Source organism: Jaculus jaculus, chromosome 7 (genome assembly GCF_020740685.1).
Source record: "Jaculus jaculus isolate mJacJac1 chromosome 7, mJacJac1.mat.Y.cur, whole genome shotgun sequence".
Lineage (NCBI taxonomy): Eukaryota > Metazoa > Chordata > Mammalia > Rodentia > Dipodidae > Jaculus > Jaculus jaculus.
In genome coordinates, this window is record NC_059108.1 from 4,415,396 (window position 1) to 4,437,832 (window position 22,437).

General features: G+C 46.9%; 1 protein-coding gene across 2 annotated transcripts in view; it reads right to left on the reverse strand.

Annotated features, from left to right (window-relative positions):
* Positions 1-1,301: 1,301 nt before the first annotated feature.
* Tdrd12 (tudor domain containing 12) overlaps positions 1,302-22,437 on the reverse strand; it is an 85,688-nt gene continuing 64,552 nt past the window's right edge. For both annotated transcript variants that reach the window (XM_045154883.1, XM_045154884.1), the window contains 10 exons: positions 16,854-17,041; positions 15,569-15,779; positions 13,526-13,618; positions 11,601-11,773; positions 5,013-5,119; positions 3,487-3,550; positions 3,293-3,406; positions 2,996-3,149; positions 2,840-2,906; positions 1,302-1,903 (listed from right to left, as the gene is read on the reverse strand). In XM_045154883.1, the coding sequence (XP_045010818.1) occupies positions 1,809-1,903; positions 2,840-2,906; positions 2,996-3,149; positions 3,293-3,406; positions 3,487-3,550; positions 5,013-5,119; positions 11,601-11,773; positions 13,526-13,618; positions 15,569-15,779; positions 16,854-17,041 (1,266 nt within the window). In that variant the 3' untranslated portion in view covers positions 1,302-1,808. The remainder of the gene's footprint in view (positions 1,904-2,839; positions 2,907-2,995; positions 3,150-3,292; positions 3,407-3,486; positions 3,551-5,012; positions 5,120-11,600; positions 11,774-13,525; positions 13,619-15,568; positions 15,780-16,853; positions 17,042-22,437) is intronic.

Sequence of the window (22,437 nt, forward strand, 5' to 3'; positions counted from 1 at the left end):
GTTCTTGAGGGATGCCACCCTCGGCGCACTTTACTCATGTTTCTTCCCACCTTCAGGGGCAGCTAGCAAGCTCAGTGCCTTGGGTACAGCCTCGCCAGGTGCTCAGAAGGCTTACCTCCAGGCACAGCACATGTCCTTTCAAAGTTTCCAGAAAAGAAACCTCTGCCCATTTTCCCAGAACCGTGAAGGTACAAGTGGGTCATGTGGAACCAGCAGCTTCATGTCTTGCTGGCCCAACTGAGCTGAAGCAAGCCCATGTTACCCTGGAGGAAAGAAGTCAACTTCTAGTAGCTATCAACATTTGGAGAATACTTGTTATATTATTATTATTGTTGTTGTTATTTTGGTGCTAGGGGCCAAACCCTGAACCTTAATACCTATAAGCAAGAGCTTTCTTCCACTGAGCTAAATCCCCAAACCTCTGGAGAACATTTGAGTACATCTACACAGTGATAGCAAATACTAACTAAGTCATGGTGAGAGGGGCTGGTAAAGCAGTGGATGGGTATGAATTTTAAGATGAAAAACTCAACTTATATGTGTAAGGCCAGGTTTTGAATTGTACACCAAACAAAGGTCTAAATGACATGAGAAGAGATTAACTCCACACAGTACAATGTGAAGACTTTCTCTCTGTCACACAAGCCCAAGTGTGTCAGTTTGATCTTGGTCTGTGTCATAATCTCACCTTTTTTTTTTTTTTTGGTTTTTCAAGGTAGGGTCTTATTGAGAATTCACTATGCAGTCTCAGGGTGGTCTTGAACTCACAGCAATCCTCCTACCTCTGCCTTCTGAGTTCTGAGATTAAAGGTGTGCACCACTATGTCTGGCCCCATTGTTTGTTTTTTATTATTTTATTTATTTATTTATTAAAGAGAGAAAAAGAGAAACAAAGAATAGGCACACCAGGGCCTCTAGCCACTACAAACAAACTCCAATGCATGCACCCCTTTGTACATCTGGCTTATGTGGGTACTGGAGAATCAAACCTGGGTCCTTTGGCTTTGCAGGCAAGCACCTTAACCACTAAGCCATCTCACCAGCCCCTATTTTTTCTTTTTTAAATAGTTTATTTATTTGCAAGCAAAGAGACAGAGACAGAGACAGAGAGAGAGAGAGAGAGAGAGAGAGAGAGAGAGGGAGGGAGGGAGGGAGAGAAAATGAACAGGTATTGGCATGTCAGGGCCTCTAATTACTGCAAACAAACACCAGATGCATGTGCCATTTTGTGCATATGGCTTACATGGGTGCTGGGGAATCAAACCCAGGCCATTAGGCTTTGTAGGCAAGTGCTTTACCCACTAAGCCATCTCTCTAGCTCTGCCTTTGTTGGGTTTTTGAGATGGGATCTCCCTATCTAGCCCAGGATGGCCTCAAACTTGTGACCATCCTGTCTCAGCTTGAGTGCTAAAAATGACAGGTGTCCCCTACATTTTTCATTTCTGATTCCAGATCCCACCATCTTCCTCCTATGACAATCTTATCATTAAACTTTTTGGTTTTGTTTCTTCAAGGCAAGGTTTCATTCTAGCCCAGGCTGACCTGTAATTCACTATGTAGTCTCAGGGTAGCCTTGAACTCACCATGATCCTCCTACCTCTGCCTCCCAAGTGCTGGGATTAAAGGTATGCGCCACCACGCCTGGCTCATTAAGCTCTTTTAAGTCAATTAAGAATTTCGCACCACTACCCATCCCAGTGCCACAGATGACAGTAATGCTTCACCCTCCAGGTGAGAAAGGTTCATTAGGATCGCTTCTTTCTCAACTTCCAGTTCCAGCTGAGTCCATCTTTGGCCGTCGTAGCTCCTCATGCACTGTCCCTTTCGTCAGTAGTGTCTGAGGAGGAGCTGCTTGCCTCAGCCGTCTCCACCACGTTGTACAACAGGCTTTTAGAGCTGACAACTACACCAGTTAGATAAGATTAAGAAATGTTAAGCGGGCTGGAGAGATGGCTTAGTGGTTAAGGCGCTTGCCTGCAAAGCCAAAAGACCCAGGCTCGATTCCCCAGGACTCCAATGCACAAGGGGGCACATCTGGAGTTTGTTTGCAGTGGCTGGAGGCCCTGGCACACCCATTCTCTCTCTCTCTCTCTTGCTCTGCCTATTTCTCTCTTTCAAATAGCTAAATAAAAATAAAATATTTTAAAAACGTTAAGTGTTTGTCAACTAACAAATCTTTCCCCCATTATTTTGGCCAACACAACAGATGTTCCTTGAGCTCTAGCTCTGTATCTTTCAAGTCGGGTAAGCAGTAAGCAGGTAAAAGTTGTCTGCTTGTAAGTAAGTAGTTCCCACAGGAAGAGTATCGTCAAAGAAACTCCTGAGGTATGTTTAGGGGCTGAGAATATAGCTCAGTAGTAGAGTGCTTGCCTACTACATGCCAGGTTTTGGATTCCTTCCCCAGCACCATTAACAAATTGCCAAAGAAATGTGTCTATTACCAATAGTTAATAAGTACCCATACTGATATAGTTAGCAACAGATTAACCACGGAGAAAAAGCTAATTTCTAAGGGATTTACAGAGAGACAGAGACAGAGAGAGGGAGGGAGGGAACTGGCCAGGGCCTCAGCCACTGCAATTGAATGCTGGATGCTTGTGCCACCTAGTAGACATGTGCATCCTTGTGCTTACCTCACCTTTGTGCATCTGGTTTATGTGGAATCTGGAGAGTCCAACATGGGTCCTTAGGGTTCACCAGGCAAGCACCTTAACCATTAAGCCATCTCCCCAGTTCTAATGGCCCCCCCTTTTTTTATGAAGGCAGAACCCCTAAGCCCTCTTCCCCTGCACTGAGAGTCCCTGTCCCCACCTACCTGGGGCAAGGCCTACGATCTTACCTCTAGAGAAGGGGCTTTCCTCTTCACTTTCCTCCCAGTGATCAAAGTCAAAAGCCACATTAGGGTTCTGTTCAACAGATTGGGAACACAGTGAGGGAACACAGCCTGCCCACTCAATGTCCAGTGAGCCACATAGGTCATTTCAACTCAGCTCACCTTATGTTTGAGTAAGCCATGCCAAGACTCCCTCCTTTCCTTTGCAAGCGTGATTCGAGGCTCGTCGTCTCTCATCGTGCACCTGCAGTCGTCTTTTCTTACGGTGCCCTGCAGCTCCAAGTCAGCCAAGTAAAATTTGTCTCCCACCCAGGCACTAGGTTTACAAAGGGAAATGAAGTCAACCTTCCTCAATGTTGGAAATCAGTTCACTGTTTACATTATAAGATATATATATATATATATATATATATATATATATATATACATACATACACACACACACACATACACACTTACCTGAAAATGACTCGATCTCTAAGATAGTTACACTTATATTCTTTGACATTTCTTATTCGTATCTTTAAGATGACAGCATCATCTGTTTGGAACCACTTTATTTGTGGATGGAAGCTAGAAGAAAAGGAAAAGACTTCCATCCATGACACCTAGTCACTGTTTAAGGGGGGTGCCCCAGCAAGAGATGGACGTACCTTTTCAAATGTGGCTGTGTGCTTCTGCTAATAGAAGAATCTCCAGTATCTTCACATAAAGTTTCTGCACAAAATCAAAGTTAAAGTTTCCTATATGTTATTTCTATATAACATACATACTAGACAAACCAGGCAAGTTTTCTAGGAGGGATTATTACATGACAGTAACCTAAGTTGTCCAACAGAAGAGATCTAGAAGAAATAAATGCATTACCACTTAGTAAAACTAACAAAACATTTTAAAATAAAACAAGCTTAAAAATATTAAAATGGGGGGCTAGTGAAATGGCTTAGTGGTTAAGGCACTTGTCTGCAAAGCCAAAGGACCCCAGTCCGATTCTCCAGGACCCATGTAAGCCAAATGCAAAGGGGTTACATGTGTCTGGAGTTTGTTTGCAGCGGCTAAAGGCCCTGGCACACCTATTCTCTCTTGTTCTCTATCTGCCTCTCTCTCCCTCAAATAAATAAATAAATTGAATATTTTTAAAAATATTAAAATGAACTATTCTCTATTGAAGAGGAACTGTCACTGCCAGCCATGGGGTACAAGTGTCCAGGCTTCTGGATGCTTCCCTAATGGGCTAGCCATGGCTTCTAGAACAAACTGTCCTGCAGGAGAAGCCACTGATGGGCATATACTTCCTACTATGATGTAATGTGAACTTCTCTCCCAAAACCATTTTAAATCATCACCCCAAAAATTCACCAAGAATATCAGTAGCCTTGCATGTACAAGGTCCTGGGTTTAATCCCAGCACTGAAAAGCAAGGTGTCCCACAGCTGCCTCACTCAAACAGTTCCAAGGAAAAACCACCCCGACAGCTCCCAATAAGCAGGTGAATGTATCATCAACTAACTTACAGAATATGGTTTAGCAACGAAAAAAAGCTAGTGCTATTTGCAATACCACAGATGGCCTTCAGACCAATAGTGGCAAGAATCTCAACAGTGGTCACCAGGGAAGGTTCTGGAAACTTTCAACCTGCATGATTTGGGTGCAGCCGTGGGGCACATGCATATGGACAAACGCGATGAGCTGCCCCTTTAGTCTCTCGTGTACATCATTGGATCTATGCTGTGCTTAAAGTAACAAAAAGGAAAATGGTTGCAAAAAACTCGCCACTGGGGTTTGAAGAGATGGCTTAGTGGTTAAGGCGCTTGCCTGAGAAGCCTAAGGACCCATGTTCGACTCTTCATATCCCATGTAAACCAGACACAAATGCTGGTACAAGTACACAAGGTCATACATGCATCAGGAATCTGGTGACAGTGGCTGGAGACCCTGCGTACCAACTCTCTCTCTCGTTAAAACAAACAAACAAATGCTACTCTGTTGGGCTTGCCTCAAAAAACAAACAAACAACAACAACAAAAACAAGCAAAACAACACTGAAGATGAATTATCCAAACACAATTTGGTGGAATCTGTGTGACCAATGGCTAGAATTCATCCAGCAGTGGGGAGCTTAAGCACGGCAAGGTTAAATGATCTGAAGCTTAACCAAATTTTAGACACAAGGACCAACCGGGCTCTTGGTTGTCTGAGTCTGTCCCAGAGTCAGTCTTTCTTTCTGCATCCCCATTCCCTTGCTGAGCGCTGTGTGGACGTGTGGCATCTTCTATTGCAGGTGTCCTGGTCAGAGAGGAAGAAGTTATTTTTGGGACTTTAGAATAAACAGGCAAAAGAAAATGGCACAGCAACAAAACAACTGAGGTCCTTGTCACCCTGGGGTGAGACCCACAGAGGCTGTGACTTGTAGAGAATGACAGGGCCGACCTGGCCAGCTCTGCTCCCTGCTGTACCCTTGTATCAACCAAACACATGGTGGATCTGGACAGATGTTACCAGAGAAAGTAATTCGCTCATTTATTTAACTATCCTTCCCTCCAAATTAGCAGAGCCTTCATACACAGTGATGTAGGCACAGAGCCAGTCTCAGCTCCTCCCCCACCTGGACTTCAGGATGTCTTCCTACAGAGTACCCATTGTCATAAGAAAATAATAATAACAATAATGGAACAGACCCCACCACAGACAGACCTTTCCATTACATCCATCTAAAGCAGACAGGCCTGGGTGGGCTTACACACCCAGCAACCTACTAAACTCACTGTGCTGTTCTTATAATACCTATGCGCTAACTAACATAATTGTTTCAGAACACAGCAGGGTGCCCCTCACTCTTCAACATGTGAAGTGTGCTCTTGTTTTGGCTCTTTCAGCAGATAACCAATCATATAGCTCAAAACACTGGAATGAATAAAAAGGTCTAGTCAGGGGAAAATCTCCCGCGCTCCGTTGGCCCGCTCCCTTCCTCATGGGAACGGGATTCATTGTCTGTGCAGCCTTGTAGAGAGGACTCGCCTACACGAGCATGACTGTACAGCATTGCTGTGTGTGTGTGTCGGGGGGGCTGGTGTATCTCCCGGGGGCTTCTGATCCACCTGTGTGGACCCGGGGCAAAGCCCTGGCACTTGCAGGAGCTCCCCGTGGCCCACGTCACAGTGCTGGCTGCCTGCACGTCTCGCCCCTGTGGGTGGGCTCCTCCTTCCCTAACTTCACTCTGCCAGCAGACCACAGGCCCCGCCCTGGCTGCTGACTGTGCCTGCCTTCAGTAAGCTTAACACTCACCACACCCACGAGCAAGCTGTGTGCGTCTGCCACTCGAACATTTCTCCCTACCTCCATGCCAATGTCCTCTGTTATGGCATTTCAGAACCCCAACTTTGACGCCTGCCAACCAGTCAGTCAGTCCTATGGCTTCTCCACCGGGTAGCTCCTGGAACCTGTCCTTCCCTAGCCTCCCCCGAGCCGAGCAGTGAGCAGACCCTCACTGTGGATGTCTTTCCTCATACCAACACATGCTGTCTTCGGTCCTGCTTAGGAGTTCTCCATACCTCTGAGATATCTACCGTGCAAATTACCCAGGCTCACATGAACTTGACCATGCAAGTCCACGCCTCACCACCCACTCAAACTGAACCACCCACTATTACTAGAACGCTGCAAAGTCACCTGACTCCTCTCCTCTGAAGAGTGTTCCCACCATGCAGCCTTGAAGGTTTTCAGCATCTCCCCACTCTAAGCGCTGTGAGCACAGCTGGGCTGAGGTTCTCGGTTCCACATCAAGGTCACAGTGTAGAGAGACCCCAAGGCCTCTGCTCATAGCTGGACTCAACAGCTGGGTCCTTCCTCTAAGGGACCAAGCTCATGACGACTCATCACTGTAATGGCTTCTTCGTGACTAAAAGACCTTATAATACCTTATAAAAGGTATTTTGTTTTGTTTTGTTTTCTCAAGTTGTGGATAAGTCAGCTGCTATCCCAACCCCACAAATACTCAACCAAACAACAAAGACAAACCCATCTCACATCGCCGAGTACTTATCAAAGCTAAGTTCTTCTGGACTCACTTTTTGGCTGCCAATTTCAGTCACTTCTAAGGCCATGGGGGAGCACGCACTGAACCCGGCGGCAGGAGGGAGCACAGCGCATTGCCTAGCAGCAGCTGCATGGCTGCTCGTCCCCTGCCTTGTGAACCCTTGTCCTGGCCCAGGGCCCCAAATTCCTCCCACCCCCCCACTCCCACTACAAGCCATAGGACTGACTGACTGGTTGGCAGGCGTCAAAGTTGGGGTTCTGAAATGCCATAACAGAAGTTGGGCAGCTGCTGGCTAGTCTCTGGCTGAAAATTCTCCCCAAACTACTACAGGTCCCTAGCAGCCTACATAGACCCAAGCTTGGAGACCCCTGCAGCTCAGGCTTCGAGACATATTCAGGAACAGGCTGCTCCCTGTCACCATCAACGCCATCCTCATCAAAACCCATCACCACCCACCTGAACTTGCAGCACGCACCCTCCTCTACGGCACCCTCCACTCATCCTCAGCACAATAGACGTGGACATCCACCTCCTCAAAAACCTCGGAGCTCCATCCATGGAAGCCCAGAGGCCCAGTGACAGATGATCTCCAGCAGGCATCCTCTGACCCCAGGGTCCTGCACTGGCTACTGAAGGCCTGTTTCCTGGCTCATACTCCATGATGAGTTTTTTCAGAATCTCCATACTGATTTCCACAGTAGTTACACTAACATTCCCACCAATACTGCCTAAGAGTTCCTTCCACCCACTGCTGCTTTCTTGCCAGCATTTGTTTATTGATGATAGTCATTCTGACTGGGTGATACAGGAACTCAATGCAGTTGTGATCTACGTTTCCTTGATGACTAAAGAGATTGAGTATTTTTCATATAATTATTGGTAATCTATACTTCTTTTAAAAATTATTTAGTCAATCTAACCATGCACTGGATTACTTCTTTGGGTATGATAGTTTTCCTTAATTTCGGTTATGGCATTTTCATATCTCTGTGCCATCACTCTTTGTTCTCAATTGTTCCCATCCTCCACTGCCTTTCCCCTGGTCCCCTGACCTTCTCTGGCTGGTTCCCTTCATCCTCCAAATAGTCCTTCATGCTTTCTTGTTATGCACTGTTTCTCTGTTCTCTCCTCCCTCATTATCCTCTTTCTATATAAAACGACTTGTACACACACATACGTAACTTTAAACCTAGGTGCTGTGTGGAAGGGAACGTGTGCAGTGTTTGTCTTTCCAAGGCCAGTTTGTTTCACTAACATAATGCGTTCCAGTTCCATCCATTCTGACACAAACTCCATGACATCCTTTTTCTGTACAGATGCGACAGATACCATGATGTGTATGTGCATTTCTGCATCCATTCAGTGGAAAAGGACATTCAGGGCAGTTCCATTTTCAAACTGCTGTGAACAGCTGTGCAAGGAGCTCTGCTGCGCTCATCCAGAGTCCTTCTTGCATATGAGAGTTCTATTTTCAGTTTGTGAGAATGTTTACTTGAGAGACAGAGAGATGGAGCAAGGGAGGGAAAAAGAGAGAAAAAATGGGTGCACCAGGACCTTCTGCCACTGCAAATGCATTCCAGATGCATGTGCCACTTTGTGCATCTGGCTTTACGTGGATACTGGGATATTAAACCCAGGTCGTTAGGCTTTGCAGGCAAGTGCCTTACCCACTGAACCATCTCTCTAGCCCCTATTTTAAATTTTTTGTATGTGCATATGTGTTCATATGTTGGCCCTTGTGAGTACATGTGTGGAGACCAGGTCTTCCACTGAACCCAAGGCCTCCAGCCACTGCAAATGAACTCCAAACACATGCACCACCTTGTACATCTGGCTTTACATGGGTACCGTGGAATCAAACCTGGGTCTTTAGGCTTTGTAGGCTAGCGCCTTAACTGCTGAGCCATCTCTCCAGCCCAAAAAGCTCTACAGAATAATGGAACCTCAAGATAAGCTTAAACTAGGGAGTTCATGACCACCATGCCAGTACTGCAGGTGAAATGCTGAAGATGGAAAATTAAGTAAAAGCCAGGTGTGGTGGTGTACACCTTTAATCCCAGCACTCGGGAGGCTGAGGTGGAGGAGCATGGTGAGTTTGAGGCCAGCCTGGGCTAGGATGAGACTCTCGTCTCAAAAAAGCAAAAACAGTGGAAAGCCAGGCGTGGTGCGCACACCTTTAATCCCAGCACTGAGGACCATTTTTCATGTGGCTGATTTCTAGTTTTATTCCATTACGACCTGATAAAATAGATGGCACTATTTCAACTTTTAGGGGGCATTTCATATGCTTTATGATCTGAAATGTTATCTATTCTGGAGAAAGGTGCATGAGCTGTGGAGAAGAATCTTCTGTAGATCCCTGTTCTGTCCATCTGATTACAGCATGGTTGAGTTGTGATTTGTGCTAATTTGGGGGAGGGGCTGCATGATTCATCTGTTGGTGAGAATGGGGTTCTGAGGCTACCCATCACTGATTTATCTGGATCAATCTATCCATTTATGTCTAATAGCGATTTATGAAAGTAGATGAGATGATACCATTGTATATGAATATATATCTTTTTTTTTTTTTTTGAGATAGTGTCTTGCTCTAACCTAGGTTGACCTGGAATTCACTATGTAGTCTCAGGGTGGCCTCAAACTCACAGCGATCTTCCTACCTCTGCCTCCATGAGTGCATGCACCACCACACCTGGTTCTTTTATATCTTCTTGATGAATTTGTTTCTTTTATTAATATGTGACCTTCTTATTTTAAGTTTGGCTTAAAGTCTGCTTTGCCAGATAGAAATTAGCACTACTGAAACAGAGAATGAAAACCATTGTTACTGAAAGGTGTGTACCAGATTCTATCATTCTTGTTTAAGGTTGTTGTCTTTTCATGTGCTTGTCTATTTTCCCGTGAAATTTCTTCTTTTCCACATACTCATGGCCGTGTGTGCATTCCAGTCCTGTGTGTCCATTCCTTTAGCATTTACAGCCATGATCACTCAGTGGTCCCTGAGTCCTTTAGCTTGTGGTAGTCTCCAGAAGCTGGGCCTGAGGAACTGCTGAAAAGATTCATGTAAGCTCTAGTCACTTTATCTAGTGACTTGAAATGCATCACCCCCATGACTTGTTGACCTTTGGAGTTTCTGCTGATAAATAAGCTGTTCCTATGTTGGGTTTACCTTTTTAAGTGACTTGATCCTGTTTGAAGCTTTCAATATGTCTGTGTAGGGCTTGATGTAAATGCCTCCCATACCAGAAACCCAGCTTCCCACACTCTCGGAACTCTCCATTATTGCCCTGACTACGTTTTCTATGTCTTTAGTCTGTACCTTGGCACCCTCACCTATGTTCAACATTTACAAGTTTGCATGTCTTTCCCACACCACTCTTCTAATTATTTCCCAATGCCTTGTTCTCAGCTTACAAATAAATAAAATATATAAAAGAATGGAACTATGTCTTTTGTGGGAAAATAGTAGAACTGGAAGAGATCATCATGTTAAATGAATGAAGACCAACTAACTCACCCCGTTTCTCTCATATGCAAAAATCTAGATTTTTCCAAAAGATGCCAAAGAACAAAGAGGACAATCTAGGGAGTGCAGGGGTGGGGGGAAGGACAAGAAGGGTAATGAGGAATATGATCAAAGTATATTATACACATGTAAAATGTCATAACAAACCCCATTATTTTATAGTTAATAAATGCTAATAAAAAGAAAAGCTGGTGATAAGTATGTTTAATTACAACATAACAATTTCATTTCATCAGAAATATATCTGTAAGCACACTGATAGAAAGCAGGAGAAACCACACTGCACCTCTACTTAAAGTAACCCCAACTGTATGCTTCCCCAGTCAACAGTAGGGTGGGTAAACAGGACGGCATGCTTAAGGGACTTTATATTTAGACCTAAAGCTTGATATACAATATGCCAACTTAAAGACAGCAAGACACAAAAGGACACATTTCATGATTTTATTCAAACAAAGCCAAGGAACCCATCTATACTTGTCCCTTCCACTTCCTGTGGGAGAGGAGAAGGTGGCTCTGAGCTATGCTCTGTTTCCTCATCTAGGGCTAGTATCCTGAGAATGCTGCACACCAGGGCTGAGAAGATGGCTCAGTGGCTAAAGGTGCTTGCTTGCAAAGCCTGCTGGTCCAGGTTCAATTCCCCAGTACCCATGTAAAGACAGATGTACAAAGTAGCACATGCACCTGGAGTTCATCTATAGTAGCAAGAGGCCCTGGCATGCCTCTCTCCCTCTCTCTCATAAATAAATAATTAAAAACCTATACACCATGCTAACTGCCAATAAAAAGTTAATGAAAGTTCGTCCTTCCTTCCTTCCTTCCTTATTTTGAGAGAGAGAATGAGAGTCAAAGAGACAGAGAGAGGATGAGAGAGAGAAAGAATGGGTGCACCAGGGCCTCCAACCACTGCAAATGAACTCTAGACACATGTGCAACTTTGTGCATCTGGCTTACGTGGGTCCTGGGGAACTTAACATTTTGGCTTTGCAGGCAAGCCATCCCTTTAGCTCAAAAGTCCTTTTTGGTACAAGTAAAATAATACATTTGAGATTTGTTTATAACACTGCACTAAAAACTAGAAAGTAAGTTGGGGTTTGGGTAAAATAAGATGCCCTGAATCACGGCAAGATGAATGATGAGAACATGGAGGCCTGTTTCCGTGAAACAAAACAGCTTTGATGAAGGGGTGAAGGAAATGCACTTACAGAGTCGGGTCGAGAAGTTCTTCGAACGCTGGCATTTCCGCTTCCTTGCACAGCTGTCTCAGCTGGTCTATGTGCTCTGAATTATCAACACCCATTCCCATAGACAAAACCTCAGCTCGAACATTGTAATCAATGACAGAAGTTTTCAGATTTGGAAGTTTTGTAACATGAACCTTGAACCAATGGAAAAAAAATGCAACATTTGTAGGAGTCACCCTTTGAGTTTTAACTGGACTATGAATGCTCCCACGAGGCCCCTCAATCTCTCCACAGGTGGGCTGCCCTCTGGCACATGCCACTGAGTACATGGACTCCCACTGTAACATCCGGTTATTTTACCAGAGGAAAAATCACACAAAGACACGATCAGGTGTGGCAGGGAATCCTAGTATCACGTCGCAGTGCAGACCAGTCAGAAAAGCTGTAAAAGCAGATGCAGAGTCCGCTCCTCACGGTCGCTTTACTTGGGCTTCCGTAATGGGGAGGGTCACAAGGCTCTGTGTCTTCACGCGCTTCTAAAACTGGCTCATGCCAAGGATCCAACTCTTGTGATGTAGGCTGTTTCCTCTATTTGCCTTTTCTTCAAACAAGTATAGTCTATGTATACAAATTAAGTAATCTGCAAAACCTACAGCTGTGGGGAGGGTGAGGGGGAAGGCTGAGTGCTGAGCACTGCCTGTGTGGCAGGGCAGGGCAGGGCAGGCTGCCCCAGGGCACCTTCCTGAGTGAGCCTCCTGGGAGTGTCAGAGTCCCTGGCACACGCTGGGCGGGAGCTGCTCGCAGTGGGGACAAGACAAGTGGCCTGTCATGTACTTTGAGTATGTGTGGACCATCTGCCCAGTGAGCTTCCTTTGTGCTTTATTCTCAGTTTTAAAAAACCCTGATGAAGGCAGAAGTAGGAAGATTGCTGTGAGTTCGAGGCCACTCTGAGATTGCATAGTAAATTCCAGGTCAGCCTGAGCTAGAGTGAAACCCTACCTCAAAAAACAAATACAAAAACAAAACAAAACAAACAAAAAAATAACCCTGATGAATAATGTTTCCAGTTTTTCTCTACTGAAGAACAATTACAAGCCTGACTATGACATCATCTAAGGCCTCCAAATCTTTCCACTTACTTAGAATGGTGCCTGGCGTCTTCTCTTCTAAAAACAATTGATCTCTTGTATTCTTAAATGTTAGCTCCAAACTCCTCTTAATGTTTGAGTTTTTTCCAGCCTTATAAAAATCACTCAACAAAATAGGCACTTCCCTCTTAAGCATTCTTGAAGTGCAAGCAGAAAGGTGATGTGCCACCAGAGGCCCTGTGAGCCACATGTCACTGTGTGGCTCATGGCTCGTGCTAGGTCAGCTCCACAGGGAAGGAGGCCTCATCTGTTTTGTTCACAGATGGAACTCAGGGCCCAGAAATGGTCCTAGTACACCTAGTACGTGATTAATAAACACTGGTGAATGAATGAGGTACAAACTGAGCATAATAAACAAGGACTGGCACGCTCCGTATTTACTGAGCACGTCCCGTTGACAAAGTGGAAAGCAGTGGGCACTGTGGCAGCGGGCCGCGACCGGCAGCCTCTCAAAGGGTATGGCCAGCAGACCAAGAAACCCAGCTAGTACTTCATGACTGACATTTTAAACAAAGCAGAGTTCTAAGTACTAGACAGTGCCACACGCGGTTTCATGGCACCTGCGTAGTGTGTGGCAGTGTGGGCATCACCTATACGATGCCTCAGTGCACTAGGTCACAACGTAAAGCAAGAGTGGAACCACACCAAACTCATGACCCACGTGACACGAGAAGCCCCTCAACCTTCAAGTCCCAAGTAAGCCTCCAGTTCTGTGATGCAACCAGTTACTCAAGCAACAGGTCTTGTATCCCTTTAGGGGCTAACAAACAGACTGATTTAAGAAAACTGCATACTTACCATTGGATCAATCCAAACTGTATTTCCCAAAGCCAGCACAACTTTTGCATCATGCAATTTCCCAACAATTTTATGATGAATGTATCTGGTAACCTGAAAAAATTATATCATTCACCTGAGAATTTCACAGAATACCTCATCCTGAATATGTTGTGTGATTAACAGAAAATCCCACTCGTTTCGTCCAAGCTTACAACAGCTCAGTGGGGCTGGGGCACAGGCTCCGCTTCCTCGATGAGGACAGATGTGAAAAGGCACAGCAGCCGCTAGACTCACAACACTGAGTGTTTCCCACTGTCACTGGTGTACCCCGCTTCCTCCGTCACCTCCCAGAGTGACTCCAGGTCTGGATGTTGACTCCTGACCCTGTGTCTCTAGAGGCACAGTCACCAAGCTGCTCTGTCCCGGGAGGCCCCGCTCTCGTGTGCTCTCTCTGGACACGTGACTGTCTAGTCCTGGGGAGGGCCACAGCACACAAAATGTGCCTGAGAAGTCTCTCGGGTCCATTTTATGGGGTGTATGTGTACACGATATACGAATGTACAGTAATGCACACACTGTGTACGCACACACAGGGGCCAGGGGAAACGCCAGCCATCCTATCACCTTTCCACCTCATTTCCACGAGCGAGCACCACTGAACCTGGACCTTGCTGTTTCTCAGCCCTGTACAGTCCCAGGACCCTTTCGTCCACCAGCCCCTTCGTGCTGGGCTTATCGTATTCACAGCTAAGCCTGGCTTCTTAACGTGGGGTGCAGATCACACTGCAGTCACCGTGCGTGCACAGCAAGGGCTCCACCCGCTGGGCCATCTTCCCATCCCTTTTCCTGTCCATTTCCACTTTTGCAGAGCTGGCTCTCACAAGATCATTTAAACCCTTGAACACTGGGAAGAACTCACGCGTGAGAGCTTGGCCCTGCTTGTACAGAGGCTGTCCTTCAACAAGCACTCAGGTAGCACCTTTAGTGAGCAAAGATTTCATGAGAACAAGCTCCCTGTGACGGATAGCTATCTTCCCAGAACCTACCTACATGCGATACCTGGTAAACACTTATTATAGCAAAGGAAGATCACACTGACGTATTTCCTAGCTTGTTGGTTTTTCGAGGTTAGGTCTCACTCTAGCCTAGGTTGACCTGGAATTCACTCTGTATTCCCAGGGTGGCCTCGAACTCATGGTGATCCTCCTCCCTCTGCCTCCCGAGTGCTGGTCCTAGCTTGTTTCTAACGTACCCCGTGTTTGCTTTGTTAACTGTGGTGGTTCATTCATATTCTCTGGACTAGCTTCCACAGAACTCAGCCCTCCCTTCAACAACCAGACAGTGTTATACGCAGGATGACAGGACGGTCACCTGGACCCTCCGCCCACCCCGCTTTGCTACGGGAGTCTGAGTGGGACGAGTCTCTGTTGCACAGCTCAATACGCGCAGTTTCCCTGCTGTTGGTGCCCCACAGACACTTCCTGATGACATGCTAGTGACTCCCCTTTGGGAGTGTTTCTGACCTCCATCTCTCCTTCTTTGATCACACTCCCAACCCTGATGTCATCACCTAGCCTCCCTCTAGGACGCTTCCATCCCTGTGTCCCCATTTTAATGGGGATCTAATTTCACAGGTGTTCACACCGTTTTTTTCCCACTTTAACAGCCCATCTTTACCTGACCCCTGAGTTACAGCAGTTCTAAATCTGAGCATCAATGACAATGGATACAATGTGAGGGCTGCTCAGCAGCATCGGCTCAGAGCTGGAGTCTATGCCCAGTGGCAGGCAATACTGTCTGTGGCAGGAGGGAGCTCAGCAGCCCAGGCGCTGGTCAGCCTAACCGTGGGATGCAAAGACCTGTACTGAAGACTCTTAACTTTAACGCCAGGAGGCTCAGCACCAGGTACTTGGGAGTCTGAGGCAGGAGGATTGTTTGAGCTGAGGAGTTCAAGACTGGCCTGGGCAACACAGAGACATTCAAATAAACCTGAATTTTGTGTATATTCTGGGTTAAATGTATTCAACAAGTCAACAAAACAAAAAAGCCAAAATAAGTCACCTTTGGGTTCCACTCGATTTCACTGTCAGCAGGTTTTACCCTACACACAATGAACTCCACAGCCTGCGGGGGCAGCGCTCGGAACTTCTCGGGGAGTGCCAGCAGCTGGTCTCTGGCAACGGGCCTGGTCCTGCCTTCGTCGATGAACTGCACCAGGACACTCCCTAAACCCCAGCTGTCTTCCTTCTGGCTCATCTCCAGCACCTGAACCCTAAGGAACAGGAGGACATCAGAGCTCCCAGAGGAAGCCAGTCTGCTTCAACTCACCTGTCACATGGAAAGCATACAAAATACTGTTACTCTGAACAATTTTTCTCCATATTAGAACTGCAAAACAAGCACATGACCTAGCCTTGGAACCCCTGAGTGGCAGCCTATTTATAAAGTACACATAAGCCTATGACAGATAGTGTTTTTTAAAAGTATTTTTGTTTACTGCTTTGCAAGGAGAGGGAGAGGGAAGGACACACCAGGGCCTCTTGCTACTGCAAGGGAACTTCAGATGCACGTGTCACTCTGCGTATCTGGCTTACATGGGTCCTGAGGAATTGCACCCAGGCAGTCAGGTTTTCCAAGTGCCTTTAGCTGCTGAGCCAACTCTCCAGCTCAGTATGTTCTTATAAAGTAAATACAAATATCTGATAAGTTAATAAAAAATTCACCCAACAGGGGCTGGAGAGATGGCTTAGTGGTTAAGGCACTTGCCTGTGAAGCCAAAGGACCCAGGTTTGATTCCCCAGACCCATGTTAACCAGATGCACAAGGGGCACATGTGTCTGGAGTTCATCTGCAGTGACTGGAGGCCCTGGTGTGCCCATTCTCCCTCTCTCTCTCTCTCACTCTCTGCTTGCAAATAAAAGAAAAAAAAAACACATTCACCCAACAAAGTACAGTTTCAAGGTTTCCGAGTCGAGGCTCACGTCGGTGGTGCTGGTGTGGACTCAGGACGGTGCTGCGATTAAGCACGTGAGTCGCACGGCTGGGCTGGAACCCCGTTTTTTGCCCCAGAAAGCTTACCTCTCTAGGCCGGAATGCCTCTTTTATAGAAAGCTGGTAGGCTCAATAAACGTCTGGGTAATGTGGCACTGTGTACTCTGTTCAGAAGGAAGCGGAGTGTGACATAAACACTGGCATTGGCGCCAGGGCACACGTGCAGCACCACCTTCCTGAGTGTGCCGGGCACAGCAGGAATCACATACTCATCAGACAGCTCCGAGGACCGGCATTCAGCTCTGCTCATATTACTTCCTATCTTGCCACTCTAGAGATAAAACAGGTGTCTTACCTGTAGAAAAGTGTCTTTTCTTCTAATGCATAAAATCCAGATTTCTCCACTTTTTCAGCAGCTGTTTTATTACTGAAATCCTTAAAATATTCATTCATTTCCGCAGTAAGAGTTGCATAAAGGTCTGTATGTTTATCAATGATACGACCCAAGTAATTTGTTGCATTTGAAATATAAAAAGGAATTATCTGAAACACATACAGTACACACACGCAGAAACAAACGATGTAAAGCAAAGATGGACACTCTGTGTCTGTAGAAGCCAGCACATGAACTCAGAACCCAAAGCAGGCAAACAAGGGCTTACAGAACAAACTAAGAAGCAAGCTAAACACAGAACCAAGGCAAATTAAACACCTGACAGTACTGCACAGCGACACCCCACATACCCGCGGGACCAGCCCCACTGAAGCCTGTCCCGAAAGGACATGGAACATGTCCACCATGGTTGTTATTTGAGGCAGATGAGAGTACAGAGATTTTTTTTTTCTTGTATTTTACACGTTATAAAGGTTCTACATGGCACGTTAAAGAACCTAAGCATGCATGGAGTGACCAAAACTAGGCTACTGATGTCAGCAAGTCTCACAGTGCCCTCTGCAAGCATTACAACTATAAAGATACTTATGATGCAGACAAGAAGTGGCCACAGGAAGCTTCTAACTGGATGCTCTTCACAGAAGAGGCACCCATGGGCCTCGAGACACAGTGGCCAACTCCGTGCATTTATCTGTTGCAGTTCCCTAACGTAGCATGGGACGCCACACGTCTTGGCCTGCACACTGGAAGCACACCTCTGCCCACTCTCCCTGCCCGTGTTGACTCCCCTAGTACCTTTAAAGATAAGTAATTCCATTTGTTATGCTAAGATTAAAAAAATCAACTGAATTTCTTTGTCTAAAACAAGTTTTTTGGGGGCTGGAGAGATGTCTTAGTGCTTAAGTGCTTGCCTGTGAAGCCTAGGGACCCCAGTTTGAGGCTTGATTCCCCAGAACCTATGTAAGACAGAAGCAGGAGGTGGCGCACACATCTGGAGTTTGTCTGCAGTGGCTGGAGGCCCTGGCACACCTGTTCTCATTCTCTCTGTCTCTCTTCTCTCTCTCTGCTCATAAATAATAAATTTTTAAAAAGTTTTTAAAAAAATCTTTTGTCTTTTATTTTTACCAACATGCTAGGAATTAAAGCTAGTTTTTTCTTGGCTTCTTGTTTGTTTCTTTGAGACAAGTTTCATGTAGCCCTGGCTGGCCTCAAGCTGGCTATGTATAGTCAAGGATGACATCCATCTCCTGATGCTCCTGCCCCTCCCCACCTGAGCGGGGGATGACAAGCATGCCGCACGATACCCAGCGCGTACGTGAACTTCGAATGCAATTAGAAAATGAAGAGTTACTGACAGGAGGACTCCAAACATGAAATACCAGGGATGGATTTAACATAAGTTTAAGACCGGCAGCACAGTGTTTAGAGAAATAAAAATGACCCAGATAAATACAATGTACACCATGTTAATGGATGAAAGTGTTACATTGTTAAGAGTTCAATTTTATCCAAATAAATCTATAGACTGGATGCACTGCCAAACAAAATGTAGCAGTGTTATATGTAGAAATAGGCAGGCTAGTTTGAAAATTTTATGTGGATAATACAAAGGAACAGAAAAAGGATACTGAAGGACAGAAGTGCAAGAACTACCTACCAGTTTTCAACACTAGAAAGATACAGTTATCAATCAACACATATTCTCAAAATTAAAATCTGAGCTGGGCATGGTGTTGCATACCTGTAATTCCATTACTTAGGCAGAAGGATTGCTGGAAGTTCAAGGCAAGCCTGGGCTACATAGTGAGTTAATTGACAGCCTGGGCTATTCAGTAAGATTCCACTTGATACTGATATAAAAAAAATCTTCTAATTAAAAAAAAAAAGAGGCCTGGTGTAGTGCTGCACTTGAGAGACAGAGGCTGGAAAATCACTGTGAGTTCGAGGCCACCCTGAGACTACACAGTGAATTCCATGTCAGCCTGGGCTAAACTGAGACCCTACCTCAGAAAACAAAAAACAAAAACAAAAATGTCAAAATGACCTATATCCACAGGAGCAACCCGAAGCAGTGAGGGAAGAATAGCGTCCTGGGGACGGAAGGAGAGAGGGAAGAATGGCGTCCTGGGGACGGAAGGAGAGAGGGAAGAATGACGTCCTGGGGAAGGAAGGAGAGAGGGAAGAATGGCGTCCTGGGGAAGGAAGGAGAGAGGGAAGAATGGCGTCCTGGGGAAGGAAGGAGAGAGGGAAGAATGGCGTCCTGGGGAAGGAAGGAGAGAGGGAAGAATGGCGTCCTGGGGACGGAAGGAGAGAGGGAAGAATGGCGTCCTGGGGAAGGAAGGAGAGAGGGAAGAATGGCGCCCTGGGGAAGGAAGGAGAGAGGGAAGAATGGCGTCCTGGGGAAGGAAGGAGAGAGGGAAGAATGGCGTCCTGGGGAAGGAAGGAGAGAGGGAAGAATGCCGTCCTGGGGAAGGAAGGAGAGAGGGAAGAATGGCGTCCTGGGGAAGGAAGGAGAGAGGGAAGAATGGCGTCCTGGGGAAGGAAGGAGAGAGGGAAGAATGGCGTCCTGGGGACGGAAGGAGAGAGGGAAGAATGGCGTCCTGGGGAAGGAAGGAGAGAGGGAAGAATGGCGTCCTGGGGAAGGAAGGAGAGAGGGAAGAATGGCGTCCTGGGGAAGGAAGGAGAGAGGGAAGAATGGCGTCCTGGGGAAGGAAGGAGAGAGGGAAGAACAACGTCCTGGGGACGGAAGGAGAGAGGGAAGAACGGCGTCCTGGGGAAGGAAGGAGAGAGGGAAGAATGGCGTCCTGGGGAAGGAAGGAGAGAGGGAAGAATGGCGTCCTGGGGAAGGAAGGAGAGAGGGAAGAATGCCGTCCTGGGGACGGAAGGAGAGAGGGAAGAATGGCGTCCTGGGGAAGGAAGGAGAGAGGGAAGAATGGCGTCCTGGGGAAGGAAGGAGAGAGGGAAGAATGGCGTCCTGGGGAAGGAAGGAGAGAGGGAAGAATGGTGTCCTGGGGAAGGAAGGAGAGAGGGCAGAATGGCGTCCTGGGGAAGGAAGGAGAGAGGGAAGAATGACGTCCTGGGGACGGAAGGAGAGAGGGAAGAATGGCGTCCTGGGGACGGAAGGAGAGAGGGAAGAATGGCGTCCTGGGGAAGAAAGGAGAGAGGGAAGAATGACGTCCTGGGGAAGGAAGGAGAGAGGGAAGAATGGCGTCCTGGGGACGGAAGGAGAGAGGGAAGATTGGCATCCTGGGGAAGGAAGGAGAGAGGGAAGAATGGCGTCCTGGGGAAGGAAGGAGAGAGGGAAGAATGGCGTCCTGGGGAAGAAAGGAGAGAGGGAAGAATGGCGTCCTGGGGAAGAAAGGAGAGAGGGAAGGATGGCGTCCTGGGGAAGGAAGGAGAGAGGGAAGAATGACGTCCTGGGGAAGGAAGGAGAGAGGGAAGAATGGCGTCCTGGGGAAGGAAGGAGAGAGGGAAGAATGACGTCCTGGGGAAGGAAGGAGAGAGGGAAGAATGACGTCCTGGGGAAGGAAGGAGAGAGGGAAGAATGACGTCCTGGGGAAGGAAGGAGAGAGGGAAGAATGGCGTCCTGGGGAAGGAAGGAGAGAGGGAAGAATGCCGTCCTGGGGAAGGAAGGAGAGAGGGAAGAATGACGTCCTGGGGAAGGAAGGAGAGAGGGAAGAATGGCGTCCTGGGGAAGGAAGGAGAGAGGGAAGAATGGCGTCCTGGGGACGGAAGGAGAGAGGGAAGAATGGCGTCCTGGGGAAGGAAGGAGAGAGGGAAGAATGACGTCCTGGGGAAGGAAGGAGAGAGGGAAGAATGGCGTCCTGGGGAAGGAAGGAGAGAGGGAAGAATGGCGTCCTGGGGAAGGAAGGAGAGAGGGAAGAATGGCGCCCTGGGGAAGGAAGGAGAGAGGGAAGAATGGCGTCCTGGGGAAGGAAGGAGAGAGGGAAGAATGGCGTCCTGGGGAAGGAAGGAGAGAGGGAAGAATGCCGTCCTGGGGAAGGAAGGAGAGAGGGAAGAATGGCGTCCTGGGGAAGGAAGGAGAGAGGGAAGAATGGCGTCCTGGGGAAGGAAGGAGAGAGGGAAGAATGGCGCCCTGGGGAAGGAAGGAGAGAGGGAAGAATGGCGCCCTGGGGAAGGAAGGAGAGAGGGAAGAATGGCGTCCTGGGGACAGGAGCAGAAGGTGTGCAGGGGACATGCAGTCAGTGGCTGGGAAGGCTCCTGCTCACCTGCTGCAGCAGGATACCCCAGGTTGGACCTCCAGGGACAAGACACAAGACAGCAGAGAAGGGCCAGACAGAAGGAGGAGAAAAGGCAGAGCCAGGAAATTTCAGAAGTCGCACACACTATGTCCGTATATATTCTGTGAGAGAGTGACAGCGTGAGAGAGGCATGGTGTGCCAGCTGCTACAACCACACTGCAGATGTATGCGCCACCTCGTGGGCACGTGCAGCCTTATGTGCTTGGTCACTTTGTGCATCTGGCTTACGTGGTATCTGAAGAGTTGAACATGGGTCCTTAGGCTTTGCAGGCAAGTGCCTTAACTGCTAAGCCACCTCTCCACCCCCCCATATATTTTTAATATAACACACACCTAACAGAAACAGAAACTGTGTGAAAGTATAAAAGTTATTCAAGGTCAAATCCCACAAGAGTTTGTAACTGAAATGGAATGTATAACAATATGTAAAGATACAATTAAAAGAAACTAAAACTCAGAATAATAGTTTGTGAATACAAAGAAAGCTATGAGAAAGATAGCTGTAAAACAAAACAGATCAAAATGTTACCTTTATTTTCAAAACAAGCTGAGTTTTAGCTTGTGACATTTGCCATAAAATAACAATAGTTTGGGCTGGAGAGATGGCTTAGCAGTTAAGCGCTTGCCTGTGAAGACCAAGGACCCTGGTCCAAGGCTTGATTCCCCAGGACCCACGTTAGCCAGATGCACAAGGGGGCGCACGCATCTGGAGTTCGTTTGTAGTGGCTGGAAGCTCTGGTGCGCCCACTCTCCTCTCTCTGTCTCTCTGTCTGTCACTCTCAAATAAATAAGTAAAAATAAACAACAAAAAAATTAAAAAAAAAAAAGAATACCAACAGTTCAATAGTAGAGGTGCACTTTGCATGCGTAAGGAAGGCCCTGAGGTCAGCCCTCAACACCACTCCACAAAAAATAACACGCATCTGAATTAGAAGTACTTTAAAATGAGGTGATAGGACACAGGGGAGAAAAATCAGAAACTAAAGACGGATCAGTTGAAACTGCAGTGAACTGCATGTGTGTGTGAAAGACACGCCCATATATATCCTCACTCGCAAGGGCACTGTGAGCAGGCCCTTATTTGGAAAAACGGTCTTTGAATATGTAATGAGTAGCCCCAGGTGAAGAGGCAGTTTGGGCCTTCTGCTCAGGGACAAGTGTGTCTGAGAGAGCTGGAGAGGAGAACGTGAGTAAGGAGGAGGGAGGCGGGCCGCGCCGAGGGCTGGGCTGCTCTCCGAGCTCAGTCCACACCAGGATGCAGAGCTGTCTGAGTCACCACCTGA